Source organism: Erithacus rubecula (genome assembly GCF_903797595.1).
Source record: "Erithacus rubecula genome assembly, chromosome: 6".
Lineage (NCBI taxonomy): Eukaryota > Metazoa > Chordata > Aves > Passeriformes > Muscicapidae > Erithacus > Erithacus rubecula.
The window spans coordinates 42,648,374-42,670,310 of NC_136688.1; the positions used below are offsets into that span (position 1 = coordinate 42,648,374).

General features: G+C 36.4%; 1 protein-coding gene across 5 annotated transcripts in view; it reads left to right on the forward strand.

Annotated features, from left to right (window-relative positions):
• Positions 1-12,556, forward strand: part of FLRT2 (fibronectin leucine rich transmembrane protein 2) — a 57,921-nt gene extending 45,365 nt beyond the window's left edge. For all 5 annotated transcript variants that reach the window (XM_079309907.1, XM_079309906.1, XM_079309908.1 and 2 more), the window contains exon 2: positions 8,456-12,556. In XM_079309907.1, the coding sequence (XP_079166033.1) occupies positions 8,866-10,851 (1,986 nt within the window). In that variant the 5' untranslated portion in view covers positions 8,456-8,865 and the 3' untranslated portion in view covers positions 10,852-12,556. The remainder of the gene's footprint in view (positions 1-8,455) is intronic.
• The last annotated feature ends 9,381 nt before the right edge of the window (positions 12,557-21,937 follow it).

Genomic DNA, 21,937 nt, shown 5'->3' on the forward strand with positions numbered 1-21,937 from the left:
ACAAATATGGAAGACAAGAATATGACAACCCACGTTCATTTGCCTAAGATCCTAAATGAACCATACCCCACAAGGTAATGTGATGCCATACAGGATCTCATCAATGATGTAGCACCATGCAACACATTTAAAATGTGTCAAAATGTTGTCTCCAAAGCAGCAATGTTTAGCCACTTAGGTCACTAAAAGCAGCTTTTTCAAACTCTCCACAGACGTTTTGCCAGGCTGCCCACATATCTCTAGATAAAAGCAAACTGTTTGCTTCACAGTGTAGAATAATTTATAGGTAGGGACCAATTTGCTTGCAAAGAAACAGCAGGTTGTCATCATTTTTCCTTAGTACAAAATGCATTATGTTAACCGCAGTACAGAATGAATGTGTTCCAAAAGGGGAATTATTTGAAATTAATTTAGTATTATTAGTTTTTCTCAAACAGTTGTGTCCAGCTTTGTCAAGAAAAGCTGTAAGCCCTCTGGAAAATAGTCAAGAAGGCAAAAAAATATTATTTTTCTATTTCTTTCATTGTGTTAAGTGCAGCTGTCCAGAGGCAGATAATTCCACAACAATGTTCACAGTTTTAAGTTGTGGAATGTAAACACTATTTTACAAATGCTTTTATGAAGTGGAATTGTGTCCAAACTTATGTTTTTGGGTAAAAAAAATCAATTTTTTATTCTTCCCTTATAGCTTTTTCTCTGTCTCGGGTCACAAAGGATCAGAAAACACTGGACCTCAGGAACATTTCCTATTGAAAATATTATCAAAACTGACAAATCTACATACAAATTTTTGACTTCAATAAAGTAATATATTATGATGAAAATGCATTTTGTTGAAATGTTCCAGATAGCTCCTCATGTAAGATTATTTTAATCTGCCATTTCCAACTTTCCCAAACCAGCATCACATCATCACATTGATGAGTTTTTGGAATCCTGGATGAGATCCATCAAAACTATTTCACCTAAGAGATGAGAACAGCTTTTGGGGATGAAAGACTAGGGAGTTAATTTACTGCCATACTAAATAGATCATTCTCACTATTTGACAAATTTGTTAAGTTTTGAACACTGCAGCATTAGACTGGTGAAAAAATAGACTAGGCCTTGGGGCAAGGTTAATAAAGACACCAATAACCCTTTGCTAGTAGGTGCAATACTCCATTTAATATGAGTCCTGGAGGTGATCATCTGTTCCTCTTTGCCCACTGGAGTGAAAATATCATGATGGTCACCATCTGGAGTAAATTTTCAGCAATCAGCAATTTTATAATGAAAGCAGGGATATTTCCTTATAAAAAGATGCTTGGGCTGTCAATGACTTTGGGCTGCCTTGAAGTCCTACACAGCTCAGAAGCTGATATTGATAAAAAACCTGGAGTTTTGCACATTTTCTTCTTCCTTGTGTTCTGTGAGGGAGTCTTGCCTGCTCATATAAAGGCAATTAAAGATTTTGCTCTTTAATTTGCCATGTGCATCCTCATTACCTTTTACTCTGGCAATTAGTTAGAAATTAGTTAGTTACAATTAGTTGAAATACTAGGCTTGGGTGTTTCCTACATTAGAATTCAGAACTCCACAGCAGGAAATTCTTAGTGGCAGTTTTCCATTTCTAGAACTCCTAAGATGAAATCATCACTAGAAATAGGTTCATGCAAGATTAGTTGATGCAGGCAGTCATTCAGATAAGACTGGATGATATGACAAAGGAAAACATTAATATTTTTAAGACTATTTAATGACAAATATGTAGTTACCTATGTATGTGTGAGCAAGTTCATTTTTTTTTTTCCCACAGACTGCAAACACAGTTGTTTCTGGGCTCAGAGGTTTGTTAATTTTCCCAGGTGAGGTAGTCTTGCTGAAGTTGTGCAACGTCAAATTTTCAGAATAACTTCCTTCTATTACAATTCAGTAACTTAAACACAGGAATGAAGATAACATTAGTCTGGGTAGTCTCCACACCTGAACTTTGGCACTTCAGCACCATTTATGGAGAAGTCTGAGGAGCTGAGCAGGGTGTGTCACACAGCACAGTGCCTGCCAGGATGACTGGCAGCCTTGTATTCATGGCCTCACCTGAGACATTAATGCTATTGATCTTGCAGCTATATCAGCTCTGCTTCCTGGAGTACAGCAGTCACTTTAGTGATTATGTCTTGTAGCAGGTTCTCTCTCTTGACCTGTTACTGGTTCCTGTTAGAGTGTGCAAGGAAAAAAGTTGGTTATACCTGAGCTTTCCAACCCCCCCCCCCAACCTATATTTGTTCCATTATATGTTCTCTTTTCTCTCCCTCCCTATTACATGCCTCCTCATTGCTATGAAGTAATTTCACTCTGCAGTAACTCACAGGTAAAAAAAGTCTTGAACCTTGAAGCTGGCAATAGTGCTTTTATAAGAATGCATGTACATTTTCCCAGTGACAAAGTCTTATAAAACTCAGTTTGTCAGGTGTGTAACAGAGACACCATTGAACAAGTCAGCAGCCACAGACAACTTTGAGGAAGAGGTGTGTGAATGTGAGTGAGGACAGACAAAGTGGGAAGAAAACAGGTCCCACATTTATTTATTTATTTATTTATTCAGGGGAGAGAAAGTTTCCTGCTGCTTAGCTCCCTCTCCTGGCAGTCAGGAATTGGGCTGTATCAGTGAACCTGTACACTACCCAAATTTACAAGGACAAAGCTCTTGTTTCCTATAAAAGCATGCCTTTTAAAAAGGGATTTCTAGAAGCCTGCATCCTTCTGGGCAGTGTGTCTGCATAATAATTTGCAGGAATGTAGCTAGGAAGAGAAAAAAGGCTTGGAGGACAAGAAGATTACAAAAGAACCAGAAGGAGAAAGATGGCAAATGATGTCTTTACACCTATTGTTGCAAGATGTACCACTCTCTAAACTTTCCTCTGTCTCCACCAAGGCAGATCCAAATCAATTTCACTTGCATCCTCAGGCTGCCTGATTTGAGGTTTTGAAAATAATTATAAATGCAAATTGAGAAGTAAAACCAGAAACATCCTGATCAGAGTAGGAAAAAGCACAAGAGTTCAGAAAGTACATTTGCTAACAGTATGGCAAAGACATTAAAGCCCCTTTTCTGCCAAAATCAGCTCATATAGACTTCATTGTGTCTGTGTACATTGTGTGCACAGAAGTTTTTCTTCCTATACTAGCTACTGAGCATTATCCTGTCATCAGTACTCAGTTTAGAAGAGGGCACCAAGGATGGTTTCTTACTCTCTATCTCATTTTTTTTCACCTCTTTTTCTTCCTCTTTGCCTCCTCCTCTTACATAATACACGCCCGTAACTATGAAGCAGCCAGAACAGCAGGCATGCAAAAGGCCTTCCTATAAAAGCATTTTGATTTCTTTGGGTCATTTTCCCCGTGCCTTTGATGCAGAGATTATAGACTTATATTAAAATTTGAACACAAAGTAAAAACCCAAGAAACTCTTGAGAAATATATACAACAATCACCCGAGGCTCCTAATCCCTTAAAAAAACCCCCAAAACAAACAGAGATATAAACCAAAAAAAAAAAAAAAGTAAAAAACAGAAACCAACCCACCCCCCAAAAAAAACCCCAAAACACCAGCATATTCATTAATGTATACACTCACAAATGTGAACTCTATTTATGAGGAAAAAAAGGCATTTGTCAGGCATTATTCTGTAATTTGTCTTGTTACCAGTTGATAGATACACAGTGACATTTTTCTTAAGAACCAGGAACTCTGTACTAGATTTCATACGGATGGAATTAGATTTGTTTTCTGTTTGTCATTCAATTCCAGACATAATAGCCTTGTACTTACTGTGTATTATAATTATGTAGAGTAAGATTATGACTTGATTATAACCCTGGTCTGCAGTACAGCCAAGAAAATCTATGCCAAATGGTTTAATGCTAAGTAAGAGTCACCGACTGGTAATAGTGAAAAGAATAGGTATGACCATTTGGTTTTGGTTTTGCTTGCCTTTCAATTTATGTTTCTTGGCACTCAGGTCCAGATAAATGGATGAACTGCTGGGAAAAGTGGTGCTAAGTGGTTAAACTATCAGAGAAAAAGAGGCCTTGGATTCCTTTGACCTGTTTTTTATTATCTTCAGGATTCCTTGAAGGAAAGAATAGCCAAGTATTCTTAATTTTATTATCTCTGAAAAATTTATAGCCTTAATGTAAACCATGGTTAGGCAAATGAAGACAGATAACCTGGCTTCAGAACTCTGTGCTTGTAACACTGGGCTGTAAGTATTTGTATGCAGGCTTGGGTCCATATGCTGTCTTCTCCCTTTATTCTGTTATCTTCCCTGAATATCACTAGGTTCTCAGGCAGCCACAGGGACCTTGACTGCATGTTTGGAAGACTGCAGAATGAAAAATGGGAAAGATGGTTCTAAGGGCAGCTTTGAAGATTCTTTAAAGAGCCACTGAGGCAGTATGACACTCAGTGAGGTAGGAAAAAGCTCCACAAGCAGACTACTTGTGACATATTTCCCTCTAAATTTATAATTGAACATCATTTTCAGTAATATATTAATTATTTCGTGGCTGTGCACAGCAAGGTGGCAAAGATTGGAAGTTGTGTGGGTGATTATGACCAGTAAAGTACGACTAAAAAAAAATGTGGCCTTCCCAACTTGCAGCCAGATGTTTCAGCCTTTAAAGTATCTTTAATGAAATCACCTTATCTTTTATCCAGTACATAAAGCCAGAATTTTTCTTTTCCAGCTAGCATCAGTTATGCAAAAGGGGAATTTAAATAAGATATCTTTGAAAAAAAAGGGTGAGATAAAAATGTTGATTAGAAATGCATTGTAAGTTATGAAAATAAATATTTCCATTGATTGCAGGAACTACTAAGCCAAATTTTAAGACTTGGCCACCTAAAACATGTGATATTTTCTCATCTATTTCAATGTGGTTTTCTTAACTTCATTGTATCATTCCTTAAATCCTAATGGGATTTAATATCCTGGCTGTAGTAAGGCAGGAAATGTCTTACACACTTGGAAGATATAACTTGTGTCTGAGGACGATATAGTGAGAAATAACAGAAACCAAGTGTACAGGGGAGGAAATAAAAACAAAAATTACCAAATTATTGATGGACAGATGTGTTATTGAGACATTTGCTTTTTGATTTCTTTAATTTTAACTTAATTGTGACACTTGCCTTTTCCTCTACCTACATGTGTTTATAGAACTTTCTGACTTCAAATAAACAAAGCTACTGCCACCTATAGCTTGTCAGTCAACTCCCAAGATTTACAATCACAATAGATAAGGAATGCCTTTAATTCCTCCATTTCCAAATTTCTACCTCTGAAAAAAAATCAGTAAATTTACAGAGAGACTTAGTTTAGTATTTGCAGTCATATTGAAAACAGAGTTTGCTTTGGGAAGCCAGCATGCCAGGAATGGGGGGTGGGAGGATGGGGGGAGCTGAGTGACTCTACCTGCCTTCAGTTTTGGCACTTTACTGAAGGAAAAACTGTTTACACACTATGTATGGATATATAATGTATGGACGATGGTTTTCCTTCAAAAAATTTCTTTTTTTTTAACCAAACAGGTTTCCAACTCTTCAATCTTTTTAATGGTTTTGGGGTATAGATTTCTGACACAGAGACAGAACTCACTTTTTCATTAGGGTCCCTGAGATATGATGAAAAATATAGCAATTATGAGCCCTATTTTAAGTTGGTATTAAGTAGTTGTAAAAGATTACTGAAGTAAAACCCTTTCCAAAAAAGTTATTTAAATAAATTTAATTTTATCCTTTCTTCCACATTCTTTACCTCTGCCACACCACAGTGTACCTTAAAGTCATAAATGTATATTTAGACATGTCCTTGTGCTTATGCTTAGTACGATCAAGAGTAATCCCAAATACATATAATTGGTACTGATTTTTATTGTATCAATTTATTAAGGACTGATATTTAGAGTTTAGGATGTTGGAATTAATAAAAGCACTATCTTTCTTACCATCACAGGGGAAGAAAACATTAGGAAAGGCTTAAAAGATTTCTAATAGCAAAATCTAGGTAACAGAAAAAGGAGAGAAACCCCAGAATCTCTCAAATGACTGTCCAATCAAAGGTTTTTTTCTTGTAATATCTAAAGAGAAGTGGTGTGTGCTTCACCTAATTTGTTTGAATCATTACTGAAATCTTTAATTTGGGTGCCACGTCTGCTTAGGTTAGAGGTACACTGGACAGAGTACTAGAATGAGGTGGATGCATAAATCAGTTTTAATATGACAGTCAGTTCTTAGGAGGTTCCCAGCAAACCAGGAGCTGCAGCTGCCTGTGGCTGCATGTTCTCAGCTGGGCTTTCTATTGTACCCAGGAGTGAAATCAAACCTAATCAGTAACTGGACTTACAATCAGAAGTGAGCTTGGTGCAGGTTATTGGATCTGTTAGGAGGTACAGGCTGTCTGTCTCTGATGATGATGGAAAAGTGAGAGAGGGATAACAACTATTATTGCTCTGTGTGGTCCCAAGCATCTCAGAGGAGGCTGTGCATATCCATTCTCATTTTAAAAGAGAGTGTCATGACGGATCAGAGCGCTGTGATCTAGATGGGAGCCAGGCTGCATTAGAGGAGGATAAACTGTCACACTCAGGCTCATGTTAGGATGTAATCCTGTTAAGAGTTTCTCTACAGTATCACGTCATCTGGCATAATTGAAAAGAAATCACTCTTGACTAAAATATGCCTGTGAGAGAGAAAACCATGAACAGTGGGGTACCTAATCTTACTGTTTCTATGAAAGGACAATCCACAGTATAGGTGTATTACAGTGTTACATTTATATCTCTTTAAAATTTGAATTTTTAATGATAAACAGGGTGTCACTTTTTTACCTCCAAATGTTTGAACCTTGAGACTGATACTCGATGATGCTCTAAAGAAATACAGTATTCTGAAAGTACAAGTTTGAAGAGTTATGACAATTTGTCTGCTAAGGATGCTTTCTGCACTAGCAGTCCATAGGATTCCCAAAAATATCTTCAGGAACATGTTATAAACTGCACAGCTGTATCAAAAGAACAAGGTTTTATGTACGACCAAAGCAAGTGTTTTTCTGAATGACCTGGATGTTCTTTAATTGTTTAAAATAAATATGAATATAACAATAATAAATAATAGGAAAAAACCAAAAACACCATTTTGAAACAGGATTTTTGTTCACTAAAATTCTATTTGGTTGAAATCCCAGCCTGAGTTTTCATCTGAATAAAAAAAACCTGGAAAAATTCTGTGCCTATGTCACTGCAATTGAAGACCCTGAGAGCTGCACGTTTTGTACCTGCTAAGGTTGATATCCTTCATTAGGTCCAGCTATTGTATAATGCATGGGGGCAGCAGGCATGACAACCATTGGAAACAACATACAACAAGACAAGATAACATCAAACAACACAGTTCCTTTCATTGCATGCTTTAGAGAGTGGGAATGTTTGTTTATAGACCTAAATAATAAATGGTAGCTGAGAACATAAAAAGTGTGCTTACAAGCTGAAAATACACATTAAGGAGCTCAACTATAGTAAAGCTAATGTGCTTGTTTATGTAGCCATTCACAGATAACTGTGTAGCAAAATTAAAAGTCATATCTAACCTTTATGGTTTCAGAGGAAGTGTTTGCAAAACTGCCATAGTTTGAGCTGATCTCCTAAAACAGTAGCTTAGCAGATGTAAGCCTGTTTCATTTAGTGGAGAACAAGTTGTGGAATCTATTGACAGCACAGTTCATTAGAACCAATATCAAGATGATAGTTTTAGAAAATACATCTCTTACAGCAGGGTATCTTACATTGGTGGACTACCATACTTGTTTAAAAGATTTTCCTCATAAGGCTCTAATTCACTAGAGAGAGGTAAAATAAGCTGACAGTGTGCATTAATTTGGACAATATATGCAATGGTATTACAGAAATAGGAGCAGAATATCCCAGAGTCTGGAAAAAAAAGAAAAAAACCCACATTGTGATTAAACAATTCAGCCCAGAGTCTACTTTGTCAGACATCAGTGAATAGCAGTCATTGAAGTCAGTGGTTCTGCAAAAGAAAAATAATTACCTGAGCAGAAATTTCTGGCTAAATGATTTAGGTTTTGGGTTGTTTTTAGTCCTAGAATTTTAAACAGGCTTTGAGAGGACTAAGACTGGAGGTATAGTATGCAAATGCAAGTTTAGTAGATCTAGCCTTCATGAAACTCACTGAAAGTTCTGCAGTCATTGCAGTGACTCTGCATCAAATCTATTTCAAGACTATTTAACAGTAATATTAAGCTAATGTTTAATATTAATGCCTTTTTTCCCCTTTTTTTTCCCCCAGAAATCCATAAAGAGCTCAACCTTAGAATAGTCTTCTAATGGGCTTGATCTTCTCTATTAAACATTTCATGCTATTCAGCTTTTTCTTTTCTCTTTCCTTTTACAGGCAGGCCAGATCTGACAGATAGCGGATATGAGGACTTTGCTGACTTCAGAAAGCTGACAGAAAGCAACAGACTTCAGTGAAATATCCCTCCAAGAACAGAGACTTTTGGTAGCATTAAAGTAACCTGTTGTTCAACTGCAAAGACATGGCAACTGGTTCTTTCAGCACACATGGAGGAAGGCAACAAACATTGTAACCCTGGCTAATAAGACTGTGTTTTCCTTATCAAAAGTAGGAGTTAAGGCAATTATAAAAGGATTATTTTATTGTTAGCCTCCAGGACTTTAACTCAGGCCTGAACACTGGACATAAATAGAAGCCAATTTTAATGACCTGAGATTTTGTTACCTGTGTGTTATTATTGTTATCAGTTCCTGAACACTTTGGTACTTTATTTCTTTAAATTAGAAATGGGTTCGTGGACTAAAATGTGGCCCACAGATTGGGCTCTTCTAATGAAATCATGGCTCATCTTTTCCCTGGGGCTCTACATACAGGTCTCCAAAACTTTGGCCTGCCCAAAAGTGTGCCGCTGTGACAGAAACTTTGTCTACTGTAATGAACGAAGCTTGACCTCAGTGCCTCTTGGGATACCGGAGGGTGTAACCGTCCTCTACCTCCATAATAACCAAATTAATAATGCTGGATTCCCTGCAGAGTTGCACAATGTCCAGTCTGTGCACACAGTCTACCTGTATGGCAATCAATTGGATGAATTCCCCATGAACCTGCCCAAGAATGTCAGGGTTCTCCACCTGCAGGAAAACAACATTCAGACTATTTCACGTGCTGCTCTTGCTCAGCTTTTGAAGCTGGAAGAACTGCACCTGGATGACAACTCCATCTCCACCGTTGGTGTTGAGGATGGGGCTTTCCAGGAAGCCATCAGCCTCAAGCTTCTGTTCTTGTCCAAGAATCACTTAAGCAGTGTGCCAGTAGGCCTTCCTCTGGACTTACAAGAACTCCGTGTAGACGAAAACCGAATTGCTGTCATCTCAGACCTGGCCTTCCAGAACCTGACAAGTCTGGAGCGTCTGATCGTGGATGGCAATCTCCTTACTAATAAAGGCATAGCTGAAGGCACCTTTAGCCACCTCTCCAAGCTTAAGGAATTCTCAATAGTTCGGAATTCACTGACTTACCCTCCTCCTGATCTTCCAGGTACACATCTGCTGAGACTTTACTTGCAGGACAACCAGATAACCCATATACCACTTACAGCCTTTTCAAACCTCCACAAACTGGAACGTCTTGATATTTCCAACAATCAACTTCGGATGTTGGCAAAGGGAGTATTTGATAATCTCCATAACCTGAGACAACTCACTGTAAGGAATAACCCCTGGTTATGTGACTGCAGCATTAAGTGGGTCACTGAATGGCTCAAATTTATTCCTGCTTCCATCAATGTACGGGGTTTTATGTGCCAGGGACCAGAGCAGGTCCGAGGTATGGCAGTCAGGGAGCTCAATATGAATATGTTGTCATGCCCTACCACAACCCCTGGTCTGCCACTTATCATCACCCCAGTCCCAGCTACAACCATGCCAACTACATTAGTTCCCAGCTCATCATTTCCTCCCTCAAGTAGTAAATATAATCCTCTCACTCCCATTATTGCCACACTCCCCACTGTGCCTGACAGGGAGGACAGAGAAAGGGTGACACCTCCTTTGTCTGAATGGATTCAGCTCTCCATCCACTTTGTGAATGACACTTGCATCCAAGTCAACTGGATGTCACTTTTTTCAGTGATGGCATATAAACTCACATGGGTTAAAATGGGCCATAGTCTGGTAGGAGGAATTGTTCATGAACGAATAATTAGTGGTGAGAAGCAGCAATCAAGCTTGGTAAATCTGGAGCCCAAATCCACTTACCGGATTTGTTTGGTTCCACTGGATACTTACAACAACTACCGAACTGGAGAAGACACTGTCTGTTCGGAAGCCACAACCAAGGCTTCCTTTTTGAATGGCAGCAACATCCCTTCCAGCCATGAACAGACGACTTCTCAGAACCTAGGCTCCCCATTTCTGCTGGCAGGGTTGATTGGGGGTGCAGTGATATTTGTCCTCATGGTCTTGCTCAGCATTTTTTGCTGGCACATGCACAAAAAAGGTCGTTACACCTCCCAGAAGTGGAAATATAACCGGGGCCGTCGGAAAGATGACTACTGCGAGGCAGGGACCAAGAAGGACAACTCCATCCTGGAGATGACGGAAACCAGCTTCCAGATTGTCTCCTTAAATAATGATCAGCTCCTTAAAGGAGATTTCAGACTGCAGCCCATTTATACCCCAAACGGGGGCATTAACTACACAGACTGCCACATCCCCAACAACATGCGATACTGCAACAGCAACGTCTCAGACCTGGAGCACTGTCATACGTGATAGTGAGGGAAGATGGGGGTCTCTAGGACAAGGAGAAAAGAAACTCTAGAAAAAATAAGCCCCCCAACAATAATGAAAAAAATTACATTTGATAAATGTTACACAGATGCATTTATGCATTTGAATACTCTGTAATTTATACGGTGTACTATATAATGGGATTTAAAAAAAAGTGCTATCTTTTCTATTTCAAGTTAATTGCAAATGGTTTTGTAACTCTTTGCTTTTTAAATCTTTAAAAAATATTGCTGAGTACTGTACAGGGTTGTACAATAAGAACCCAATGTCATGGCAAAGGAAAGAATGACTCATTCTTCAAACATTAACCACTTTGCTGTCGAAGCAGTCTGAGGGATGTTAAGTTTCTAGGTGTCCTGAATTACAGGAAAATAAGTGCATATTAAAACAGGGTCACTAGGAACAGACAAAAGCAATTCAGATAAAATGGGCACAACCCTTCTGACTTGAACCCAGCAGTTACTGTTGAGCTTCAAACAATTGGAAACACATCCATTCCTCTTTGTCAGTACTGCACTTCTCACCTCCAACTGAAAGCTGGAGTTCTGAGTTCTGCCAATAAAGCTACTTTCTTTGTTTGATTAGTTTTCTTTCAATCTACTTGGAATAGGAAATGTGAAATGAACTCAGTGTCAAACTCAAAGTGACCTTGATTCCTATTTGCAAAAGTTGCTCTGAAAATGTCCCCAACGCTAGATACTTTATCTTAGAAACTGTTTGTGCTTTTCATTAGGATTAAGAAGCTTTAGGCATTCTCGACCCTGTTCAGTGGGAGGTGAAGGTTATGTAACAGTATGTAACAGAGGGCTGTCATTAAGTTATGCCTCTTAATAGAGCAGTATTTGTTGACATAGCATGTTCAGGTAAAGCAGGAATAAGGGAAATTCTAAGTGCTCCCAGCTCTGCAGTATTCATGTACATGTTCATGTAATTTGAAATCTAAAAGTGCATATTGCTGAAAACATGGTACAAAATATAATGACAATGGAAAAGTTTTGCTAATATTTTGTATGGTTCAAGCTTTGACTTAAGGGTCTGGGTTATGTTCAATATGGAGAAATAAGTGGGAAAAAAAAAAAACAAAAAGAGAAAACAAACAAGGAATACATTGTAAAAAGTTATTTAGTACTGGAAAGACCTCCAGGGATATTATGAACTGAAATACGTTCAGTGGGGAAAATCATGTACAAATCTTGGTGGGTTTTGTTTGTTTATTTGTTTTGCTTTTTTTCCTTCCCAATTAAAGTATACAGAGACTGACATTAGCTAAGCATTTGATTGACTGGGGAATTTTGAGAACACAGGTACACAATGTCCCTCTGAATTACCCTTCTTTTACCTTAAGCATTTTCGAGTTTTCCATAATGATTTCTGCTTCACAAGCAGTAGGTGGGTTTATAATTTACTTTTTTATAACCTCAGATTCTTTGGCTGCAATACCTTCTCAGTCCTTGAGCTTTACATGCACTATGCAAAACATCATGCTTGTATTCAAACTATAATGCAGCTCTCAAAATTATGTAATATTTCAGCCACCCTGCTAACTCAGTGACTGCCAAGAACTGTGGTGGAATCTAATTATTTGCGGGTTTTTCAGTTTGCTTTTTTAACATAGCTAATTTTCTCCTGAGTTTGGGTACAAGCTAAAGCTACATCACATTGAAAAATAAAAAGAAAAAGGGAAAAAGATTATAGAGACAAAACTTCCCTGAGACAGTAGGGAACCAAAGAGAGAAAGTTTTACACTTATCACCTAGGGATAGACAGAAAGTTGCAGCATGTGGATTGGCAGTAAAGGCTGAAGCACTTTCACAGTGGAATGCTTAGACTTTTCACTTCATGAAGCTCCTTATGCTGGAAGAGAGGATTTTAATCCTTCCCTTCACTCATTTCACTCAATCCATTCTTGAAACTCAGCAGTCTATGAGTATGTATTTTCTGCAATTCAGATCACATGACAACACTAATTTTTTTCGATGACAAAATGAGCCTAGTTATGATTGATGGCAAAGTATGACCATTTTGTAAGGAACCACCTCCACTCACCAACACCTTATAAAACCACATTTTGAAATTTTACTCTATATTCTGTATATTTGTTATTTTCTCCAGCTACAGCAGGTATTCTAAGCAACCTGTGTGGCTATTGTAATAGTTATGTCACAAATTTTGCTGATTAAAAGTTTACTGTGTGATTTCAAATGGCATTATTCTGGGTAGAAAGTCTATGCAAAATTGAGGGTTTTTTCTGTGATCTGTTTGCTGATGATAAGGTTGATACTTTGGGGCTTTGGGGGTTTTTTTGTTTGTTTGTTTTGGTGGCTTTTTGTTGTATTTTGTTTTGTTTTGTTTTGTTTTGTTTGATGTATTTTAGGTGCCCCAGCTCAAAAGAAAGGCAGCAAATAGTTGTGCTTCTGCACATGCTTCTGTTGCATGCTGGAATTTGCTTGAAGTTAAACAGAGCCAGTAATTTCCATGGGGTGTGAACATAGTATTTAATTTCAGTGAAATAACTGGTTGTACATTCAGTTTCAAAAGGCCTCCTTTGAAAGTACATGCCTACAAGTATTTTGTACTTCAATGACAGATGCAGGAGGAATCTTCTGTTCTAGCCTCAGTAAACCATAGGCACCTTATTTGTAGCAATTGGCTTATTCAGGGAGTTTGGTCTGTTCTGCAGGTGAATGTTCCACAAGCCCAACCTGATGACAATAATCTAGTTACTTATCAAATTGGGTGAAAACAGAATGCATTCACGCTTTATGCTTCTTTCATTATGAAGAAAAAATGTATCAACTTTTTATGGGATATTGACAAAATTTTCTTTACTATAAAGACTCCTGAGAAAAACATAGTAAGCGCCTTATACCAAAATTTGAGGATAGAGCTTGGAATATGATCTAAAAGAATTCAGAGTTGTAGTCAACTGAAAGATCATATGTGTCATTTGAAGAACGTTTCTCCCAATTTTATTGTTCCTTACCTCCAAAACAGGTAATGTATTTCAACTTAGAACAGAATTTGGGACTTCCTAAAGTGTCAGTCACACAAACTTTCATTTCACAAGATTTCATTTCAGTTCCCACCTACATGAGCAAATTTCACTAGGTAAAGTATAAAAAGTCAGAGTTAAAAATGGACAATGATCTTTCAGCAATATAAAGTTTAAGATTAGTAGCCTTTTCCTTGGGCTTTTTAAAAATTGAGCAGCCTTCACTTAGGACAAATATCTGACCACAAATAATAACTAAAGGCTATAGAGCAGAAGTGACAAATATGTGCATGTACAACTCACTCAAAATGTTCAATTTTAAGTCCTGATTTGATCAAATTCATTTTATCTGGGGACAAATTATTTTTCTCACACAAAATCTCACCCATCTTCCAATTTATTCTGCTAATAGTCTGATATAAATGTGCAGAAAGATTGGTGAGTACAATAAAATAAGCATTCAAGTGAAATTGTGTTAAAGTATCACACTGCTGTTCCCAGTACTCGGGCTCCTTCTGAAGAAGTATTTATTTGCAAACAGGTCCTTATTTTCATGGATTCTGTCTCTGACAACTGTTCCTTGCATGGGGCTTGCTGGCAGAAACCAACACCTGATTAATGCATGGACTTTGTGTTGGCAGGTTCTTATTGGAGCATTATTAATGAATTTCTTTATAAGAATATTTAGGGAATAAGTTACTTTGAACTGAAAAGCTATTAGCAGTTTTCCCTATAAGCCAATAAAGGACTACAGTGAATATAATGTAAAACAGAAAAATGAATTAGCATATGATATTTGCTATTAGAGTAGTTCAACTATATTTTTCGCTGAATAATTTTCTTTTTTTCGGAAGAGCAAGTTTCTCCCTCTGAAAAATTTATTGATTTCAATTTTGCAAACAAAATAACTTTATGCATATTGATATTATTGTTTTAAGGGTCTATTTAAGGCACTTTATTAATGGCATTGAAGTGAAAGTTCAGTCTCAGCTTTTGACAGTAAAGTGGTTAATTCCCATTGAATTCTACATTTATAGTACTTCTTCACTTTAAATTTAACCTGGAGATATTAATTTTTTATTATTATTTTAAAACATGAAAATAATGGTTTTACACATGACTTATCTTTACAGCTCAGTGAAAAAACAAAACAGAAGTGAGTGCCAAAACCAAAAGTTACTGTCTCTGAACCTCATCAAATCCTGCCTGATGCTCTCTTCTAAACACAGAGATAATCCTAGGAAGCTGATGATCACTCCTTCCCTGAACTCTATCCAACAGGGCACTTTGTATCCCAGATGATACTGCAGGCAATATTGAAGCATTTGGCATTAAACTTTTGTACAGCAGAGAATGTTTTGCTCTTTAAAAGAACTCTGGCTAGTAGTCCATATGGAAAACTAGCACAGAAGGGATTTGGCAACATTTTATTGCACTGGGGCTCTGTGGAAATGTGCCTCATGAGAGCTGAATTCGGATCCTTCTGAAACAGATAAGCTACTAAACAAATTGTTATCATGAGTTGATCCCAAATATCTGAATATGATCTTTCATAAAATTGATTTTAACTGAGATATGCACACTTGATTCTGTTCTGTGTTTGCTATACTTTCTATCTTTAACATGGAAAAATAGATGGTTTAAAGTCTGCGTTATCTGTTTTCTGCAATCTGCCATGTTGCACGCATTGTTAACTTCAAAACCTCACTATACACTATATATTATCTTGTTGACATATTCAGTAAAGAGTTATTTAAAAAAAATACAACATTCTTGCTGTATTTATATGAGCAAGTTAATTAAAATAAGGATGTGGGTATCGGAAAGGGACAAAAAATATCAATCTTTTGAACTTTCATTCATGGAGGTATTTTCAGATGTTCTGCTGAAACTTCTGTCTGTTCAATCATCTCTTCAGTTTCTAAAAGACAAGTATCATCTCTCTCAAAGACTTAAATAATTTTTTACCTCAGTTTCTCAGATTAATCTTATCTTTACAAAGTTATCTTTTTCTAATATGCATATAGAAAAGCATTGTAAAACGAGAACAGATGTACTCCAGTGTTTGCAATTAATAGATACACTTAAGGAGCTACACATGTCTATAACAAATATATATTTGTGGAAGCTGTGATTCATTATATGCATAGCCATTTGATAAATGCATATGACATTCATCCATGACAATCATGAATCTGTTTTTTAACTATTATTATCTATTTAATCTGTTTCCTTGACATGAAATGTGATCTTGTTTTCCCAATTCTCCCTTCAAAATTGTTACTGAATTTTCAGAATGCACAATATTCATACATAAGCATTGATAAATTTTTGTATAAAGCAAATCTTATATATAACATATATGGTAGTCTATATAAAGAGATGGTTTAGCTACTTAGAAATGGAAATTACCTCTCTTCTATTTCCATATATGAGAACTATTTTTTTGCTTTACCAGAAAGTGAGATACTGAATGTTGCAGCTGTGCTTAGAAATTTAATATTGCTGAGTGTCACAGTTCCTCAACATATTATCTTTCTTTCTTAACCTTGAGTATCCTGCAAAGCTACCAAGGGCTGGTGTGCATCCACACCTAATCTTGCCTCTTTTCCCCCATATTATGCCTCCCCCAGTTATGTTTCTACTGTAGCACATTGGACCCTGGTAGCTAAACCCACTTGCCTTACCACACGAGGGTGGACAATAGACATAATGAAAACAACCAATGCCTGCCATCAGTTATGTGTTTCTGACAATGAGGGCATCATCATTTTCAATTGATAATATTTTCTGTCAAAGAAAAAGAGTTGACAGCCACTGACTTCATCAGGTAATCTTTTAAGAACCCAAAATTATTTATCATAGCAAAGATAGAATCTTATTTTTAATACTTCTAAGCTCAGTTATCTGGAGTTGTTCATACACGTGCAATTGTGTATAAATTTGTTGTGTATAGAGGATTTAGCTACAAACATCTCTCAAGGAAAGCATAAGGAGGAATATTTTTCATTATTTCCAGTCAAAATTTTAATATTCCACTTTAAAAAGAGTTGTTCCATTGAAGAGGGGTTACTGTACCACACGGAGAAACTGCATTCCACCGTTAAAGTATGTAACAAATATTTTAATTCTGCTTCAACTGCCACTGTTAACAAAGGCTGAAACTAAAAATTACTAAAATACTACCATTACACAGAGAGAGACTTGGTGAAATTTTTAGCAATAATTTTCATTTCCTCAAACAAATTAGCAGATTTTTATGGTGAAATCCTGACTTCACTGATTTCAACTACAAATCACAATAATATATAACAGAAAGATTATTAAAAACATGCAATATGACACATTGTATAGCATGTCACTCTATGCATCCCCAAATGAAATACATGAACTGAATAAGGCAGTAGGGCTACATCTCTCTTATGAAAAGCTGTGCAGAAAATGAGGGGGTAGATAAGTATGTGCTGAGCAACACTGGCCAATGGAAAGCCATGGAAGATATGAACATTGAAAGCCACAAATAGGCCAGTGAGCATAGCAAGAGCATTCTTTTTTCACATAAACACATACTTTGTTGCTCATAATCTCATATTATGACTAAACCGTGACTGAAATAAAAGCATGTGTAAATACTGAGAAAGAAGAAAGAAAAACAGAAAGGAAGAGCAATCTAAATGACAGTCTTGTAATCCTGACCTCATATACTTTCACAAACTGCTTTGGGCGTTCACAGCTCAGGAACCAATGCATAATTCATTGCTCTCTGACTTACAATGCTAATGTTAGGAATTTCTCCCCATTTAGGAAATATGTTAAGAAAATTTGAGAGTTGATGTGATGTCAAGTTCTGCAGTATATGAACAATGACATTTATTCAAGCAGGGAATTAGCATGTGTTTACAAGTGAGGACTGCAGAAGCAAGGCATGCACATTATTTCACTTTCAAGAAAACACTACAGCTGACAAAAAGTACGTATGGGTTATCAAGAATAGATGACTTATAAAAATTAACAAGTAGTAACCTGAGTAAGGGGAGATATTCCACATTATTATAGTTATTTTAATAGTATAAAGTTAAGTACTTTAGAAAATTAAAAAAGAGTTCATAAAAAGTATTGAAGCTTTCCCATTCCTAGCAGCACATATTCAATTTCTTGTGAAGTGGAAGCTTGGAGGTTAGTTTGGAAGCCAGTGCATTAATTTGTCATGATGTTTATTTGAAGTCTTTGCATGCACTGATTTATTTTATCAGCTATGTAAAGTTTGAGGAATAGACTACTTTATATGCAATACTTGCTTTCATGAGGAACAAGCAGCAAGCATATGTCTAGACCTTTCAGATTTTGTTTTGGCTTTCCTTTTTGTGATTTAACTTTACAAAAATGGAACAAATTGGAAGTAAAGGAAATTTTAACTATTTTCTGCGGTAATGACAGCAGTAAGATTGTGTATTTTTTCCCACAGAAGACAAAATTTAAGAATACTTAGTTAAGAAAGGTTATCTTAAAGAATTTTTTTATCAATTTTCAGTTGAATTAATTATTTTTCAACTTCTAGTTAAAATAGTCAGGGTGAGAATTTGAGCTAGAAACACCAAGTAAACTCAAGTTTGTCATTAGAGGAATTTTGTGTTCATAGTTTTAATTCACAGCTTACTAGTATTATTAGCAGCTACACAAAGACAAAGGAACAAAGGTTTCTTCATCCTTTCTCAAGTATCAGATTCCTTTCTGTAGTGATGGAGGAGGAAATAAAGCTGCTTCACAGACATCTCCCTCAAAAGAGCAAGGTGGCCAGAGAAGGAGAATGCCTGCAGGCATGGCATCTGTCTTTGATGCTACAGAAGTTGATGGAAGAAGAGCTGAATCATATTGTGAGGGATGCAGCAAATTACAGGTGTTCTGCACCATTATATGGGACATTTGGTTTGTCCAGGACCTTTCTATGGTGCCTCCACTGAGGTTCATCCTCCTGGAGGGCTTGTGTCAAAAGGCAAAACCCATACCCATGAAAGCAATGAAGGATCTGGGTTTTAATTTGTTTTGTGGGTTTTTAATTACTCTTTCCTGTAAGTTCTGGAATGCCAGCTACACCACAGTGTTCAAGACAGGTTTAGAAGGTCACTTTTTTGATTACTCTCCTTTTTTCAATGCAAATATTAATAAGGTCCTTGCAGGCAAGATTCTAATCCACATCAGATGTGATCATTGTGTTAGCCATCAGATCAGACACTACTTCCAGTTTAGATGTCTATAACTTTTCTCCCTTATTTCTTGTCAAATAATTTTTTTTACTTGATACCTGAAATTAAGCAGTTTTTACTATTGCATATTTGTCACAACACAAGGAAAAGTTTTCTACAAAACCATTTTACCTGCAAACTGTGATTACCCTGAAAAGCTAAGCTACAGAAATGCTGCCAATACAGTGAACAATTTGTCATAAAGTAATGATCTACTGTGATATCAATTCCATTTATATCCAGACTATGAACAATCCAGAGGCACCAATCTCAAAATTTCTGTTGCTTTGCCCTCATTTTTTCTATGTTGAGTCAGCCTTCTCTAGCATGATTGGCGTAGAGGACATATTGCTGCTTGATGCCTCATATGGTTATCTGATTTATAAGTGTTTACATTTAAGATTAAAACAAGAAATACAAAGCTCCTTTCTGATTGCCTGCATTTTTTGGCTGCTCTAATAGTAACTTACTCTGTACCTGTCCACTATACTATTGGTTTCTCACCATTTTACACACACATAAGACACACACACACATAAACAGATGCACAATCACATTGTAGTTTTATATTTTTTATGTTTATGTATATTCAAATACTCAAATATACAAATGTATAGACATATGGTATGCATATGTGTAGTATGAATATAGATTGATCTATGTTGAGTCCATTATGGATCTTTTGCTCTTGATTTATGCATCAATTCAGTTGCACCTTAGCTTGTTCAAGAGAGTAAAGAGGTAGAACAGCATGATTTTTTTTTTAAGAATTATGAAGTCAGTATTAGTAGGAGCATGTTTTCAATAATTTATGTGCTTTGGCAGCCTTTGCATTAACACTTGAAAATTACAGAGATTATCACAGCTCCTGGGAAGCAGATGGTGTGCATCTTTTGGAATACACTTAAGAATGCACAAAGCACATCTCAGGAATCCATTTTTATCAAGATTGTTCCGTGTGGTCACTAAATAAAGTGTAGACAGAGGAGAATGTGAGAGAAGGCAATATGAAATTGAAACCCAGTATGAACAAAAAGGGAAAAATTCAGATATTTCTACATTAGCATTATTGTTGATTTTCTATGTATTACTTTTTTCTCTGTGGTCTAGTCTATATTTCTTTCCCTGTATTTGACAGTTTTTCCTTGTCATAAGAGCTGTCTTTTAACTCACTCTTCACCTTTTACTTCATGAAGAACCTGAGTTTTATACAGGATTTTTGTGGAATGGCCCAAATGAGCACTTCTTTTATATGTGAGCAAATGCATTTCTGTGTAACAGCCCAAAGGGAGAGTGTTCATTGCCACTTATCCTCCTCAAGTCATTAATCTAACTGTCTGAAAAAGATCTTTCTGAGATGAGCCATACAGCCAGTGTGCCCAGGAAAACTTAGAAATTTGGTGGATAATATTCTTTCACTGTTTTACTTTGGAGTAATAGTAAATTAAGTGATATAAGTAGTGAAGCTCCTTCTAGTTTATGAAGTTCCACTAACAGACTACTCTGAACATCAAAGCTGTTTTAGTATTTGGAGCAGAGGTGGAGACAGAGAGATAGATTTCAAAGTCAGAAATCCTGCCAATAAAAATTTCTGTTAAATAAATATGGGCCAAAATATAAGAATTCTGTTCAGATTTAGGGTACCAAAAATTGTGGCCACTATAAAGATGCAAAAAATTATTCTATTTTTTTTCTCTATTTGTGAGATTCAATTAGGGTTGCTGCTTATTTTAAGTGACTAAATTAGTACACCATCAGAAAATCTTTGCCTGGGTTGAGAAAAGTTCTTTCTTTTATACCTTTTTCATTTAAAATTTGAATTTTCTTTTTCCATTATCTTCTCCAAAGAAACTAATGTCTTCTGTGTTGCAGTGAATATTTGAAAGCTGCATGCTTGTCCGTTAAATAAAAATATCACAGTAGACATTCTTCCACCTTTCTGTAGAAGATAAATGGCTTAGAGAAACATTTCCTCAAGCCCTAATAATCCAGCAAACAGCTGGATCAGGAGAAAAAATTTAGCAGTGTTTGAAAGAATGACGTTAATTTGAAGTAGTAGAGAAATTCACTGTCAGATGAATGCTTTCTTTGATTAATTCTGAAAGATGACATATACTCATTTGAATTAAGATTTAGACAGCTAATGAAAGATAAGTGAAATAACCACAGCAAATAACAAAGTTCTGAGTAAAACTCTAACAGCATTAGTTTAGTGCAGAGTATAATATGCCTGAAATAACATGAATTTCCTCCACTTAGAATTTACTGCTTGCTGTAAAATGCAACTTTATTTTCTGATGAGCACTATGACCTTCAAAAACCTCTTGATCAGGATATTTCTCATAATTATTCAAAAACTGTGTTTCAGAAGCCATCTTTAGAAAGAGCTTTTAGCCATGCTAAATATTCTGGTGTTGTAACTGCTTCCAGCCCTGACAGGTCTTTGGTAATGCTCTGTTGGATTTGCTTGCAGGTTTTTTTCCTTTTGTTCTTCCTGCTTGACTACCCTGGCTGGAGCCAATCATGTATATGCCATTATTCCATGTACAGGTGCACTATATTCCTGAAAAAGTGTTAGAACCATAAATTAAACTGGCAAAAGTGAAAGTTTTTGTAGCTTATAGCAAATTCAAAGTTTATGCTAAAGGCTCTAGCTTTCCATGTTATATAAGAAGTTATATTAATATTTTTAATAGGCTATCCACATCCTGAAAGAGTACTTGGATGCATCTCTTTATAAAAATTAACAAAATGTGAGTTGTATAGGAATTTGAAATGACTGGAATGATCCATGGATCCTGTTACAGTCCTCTTCAAAGGGAATTACTCTAAG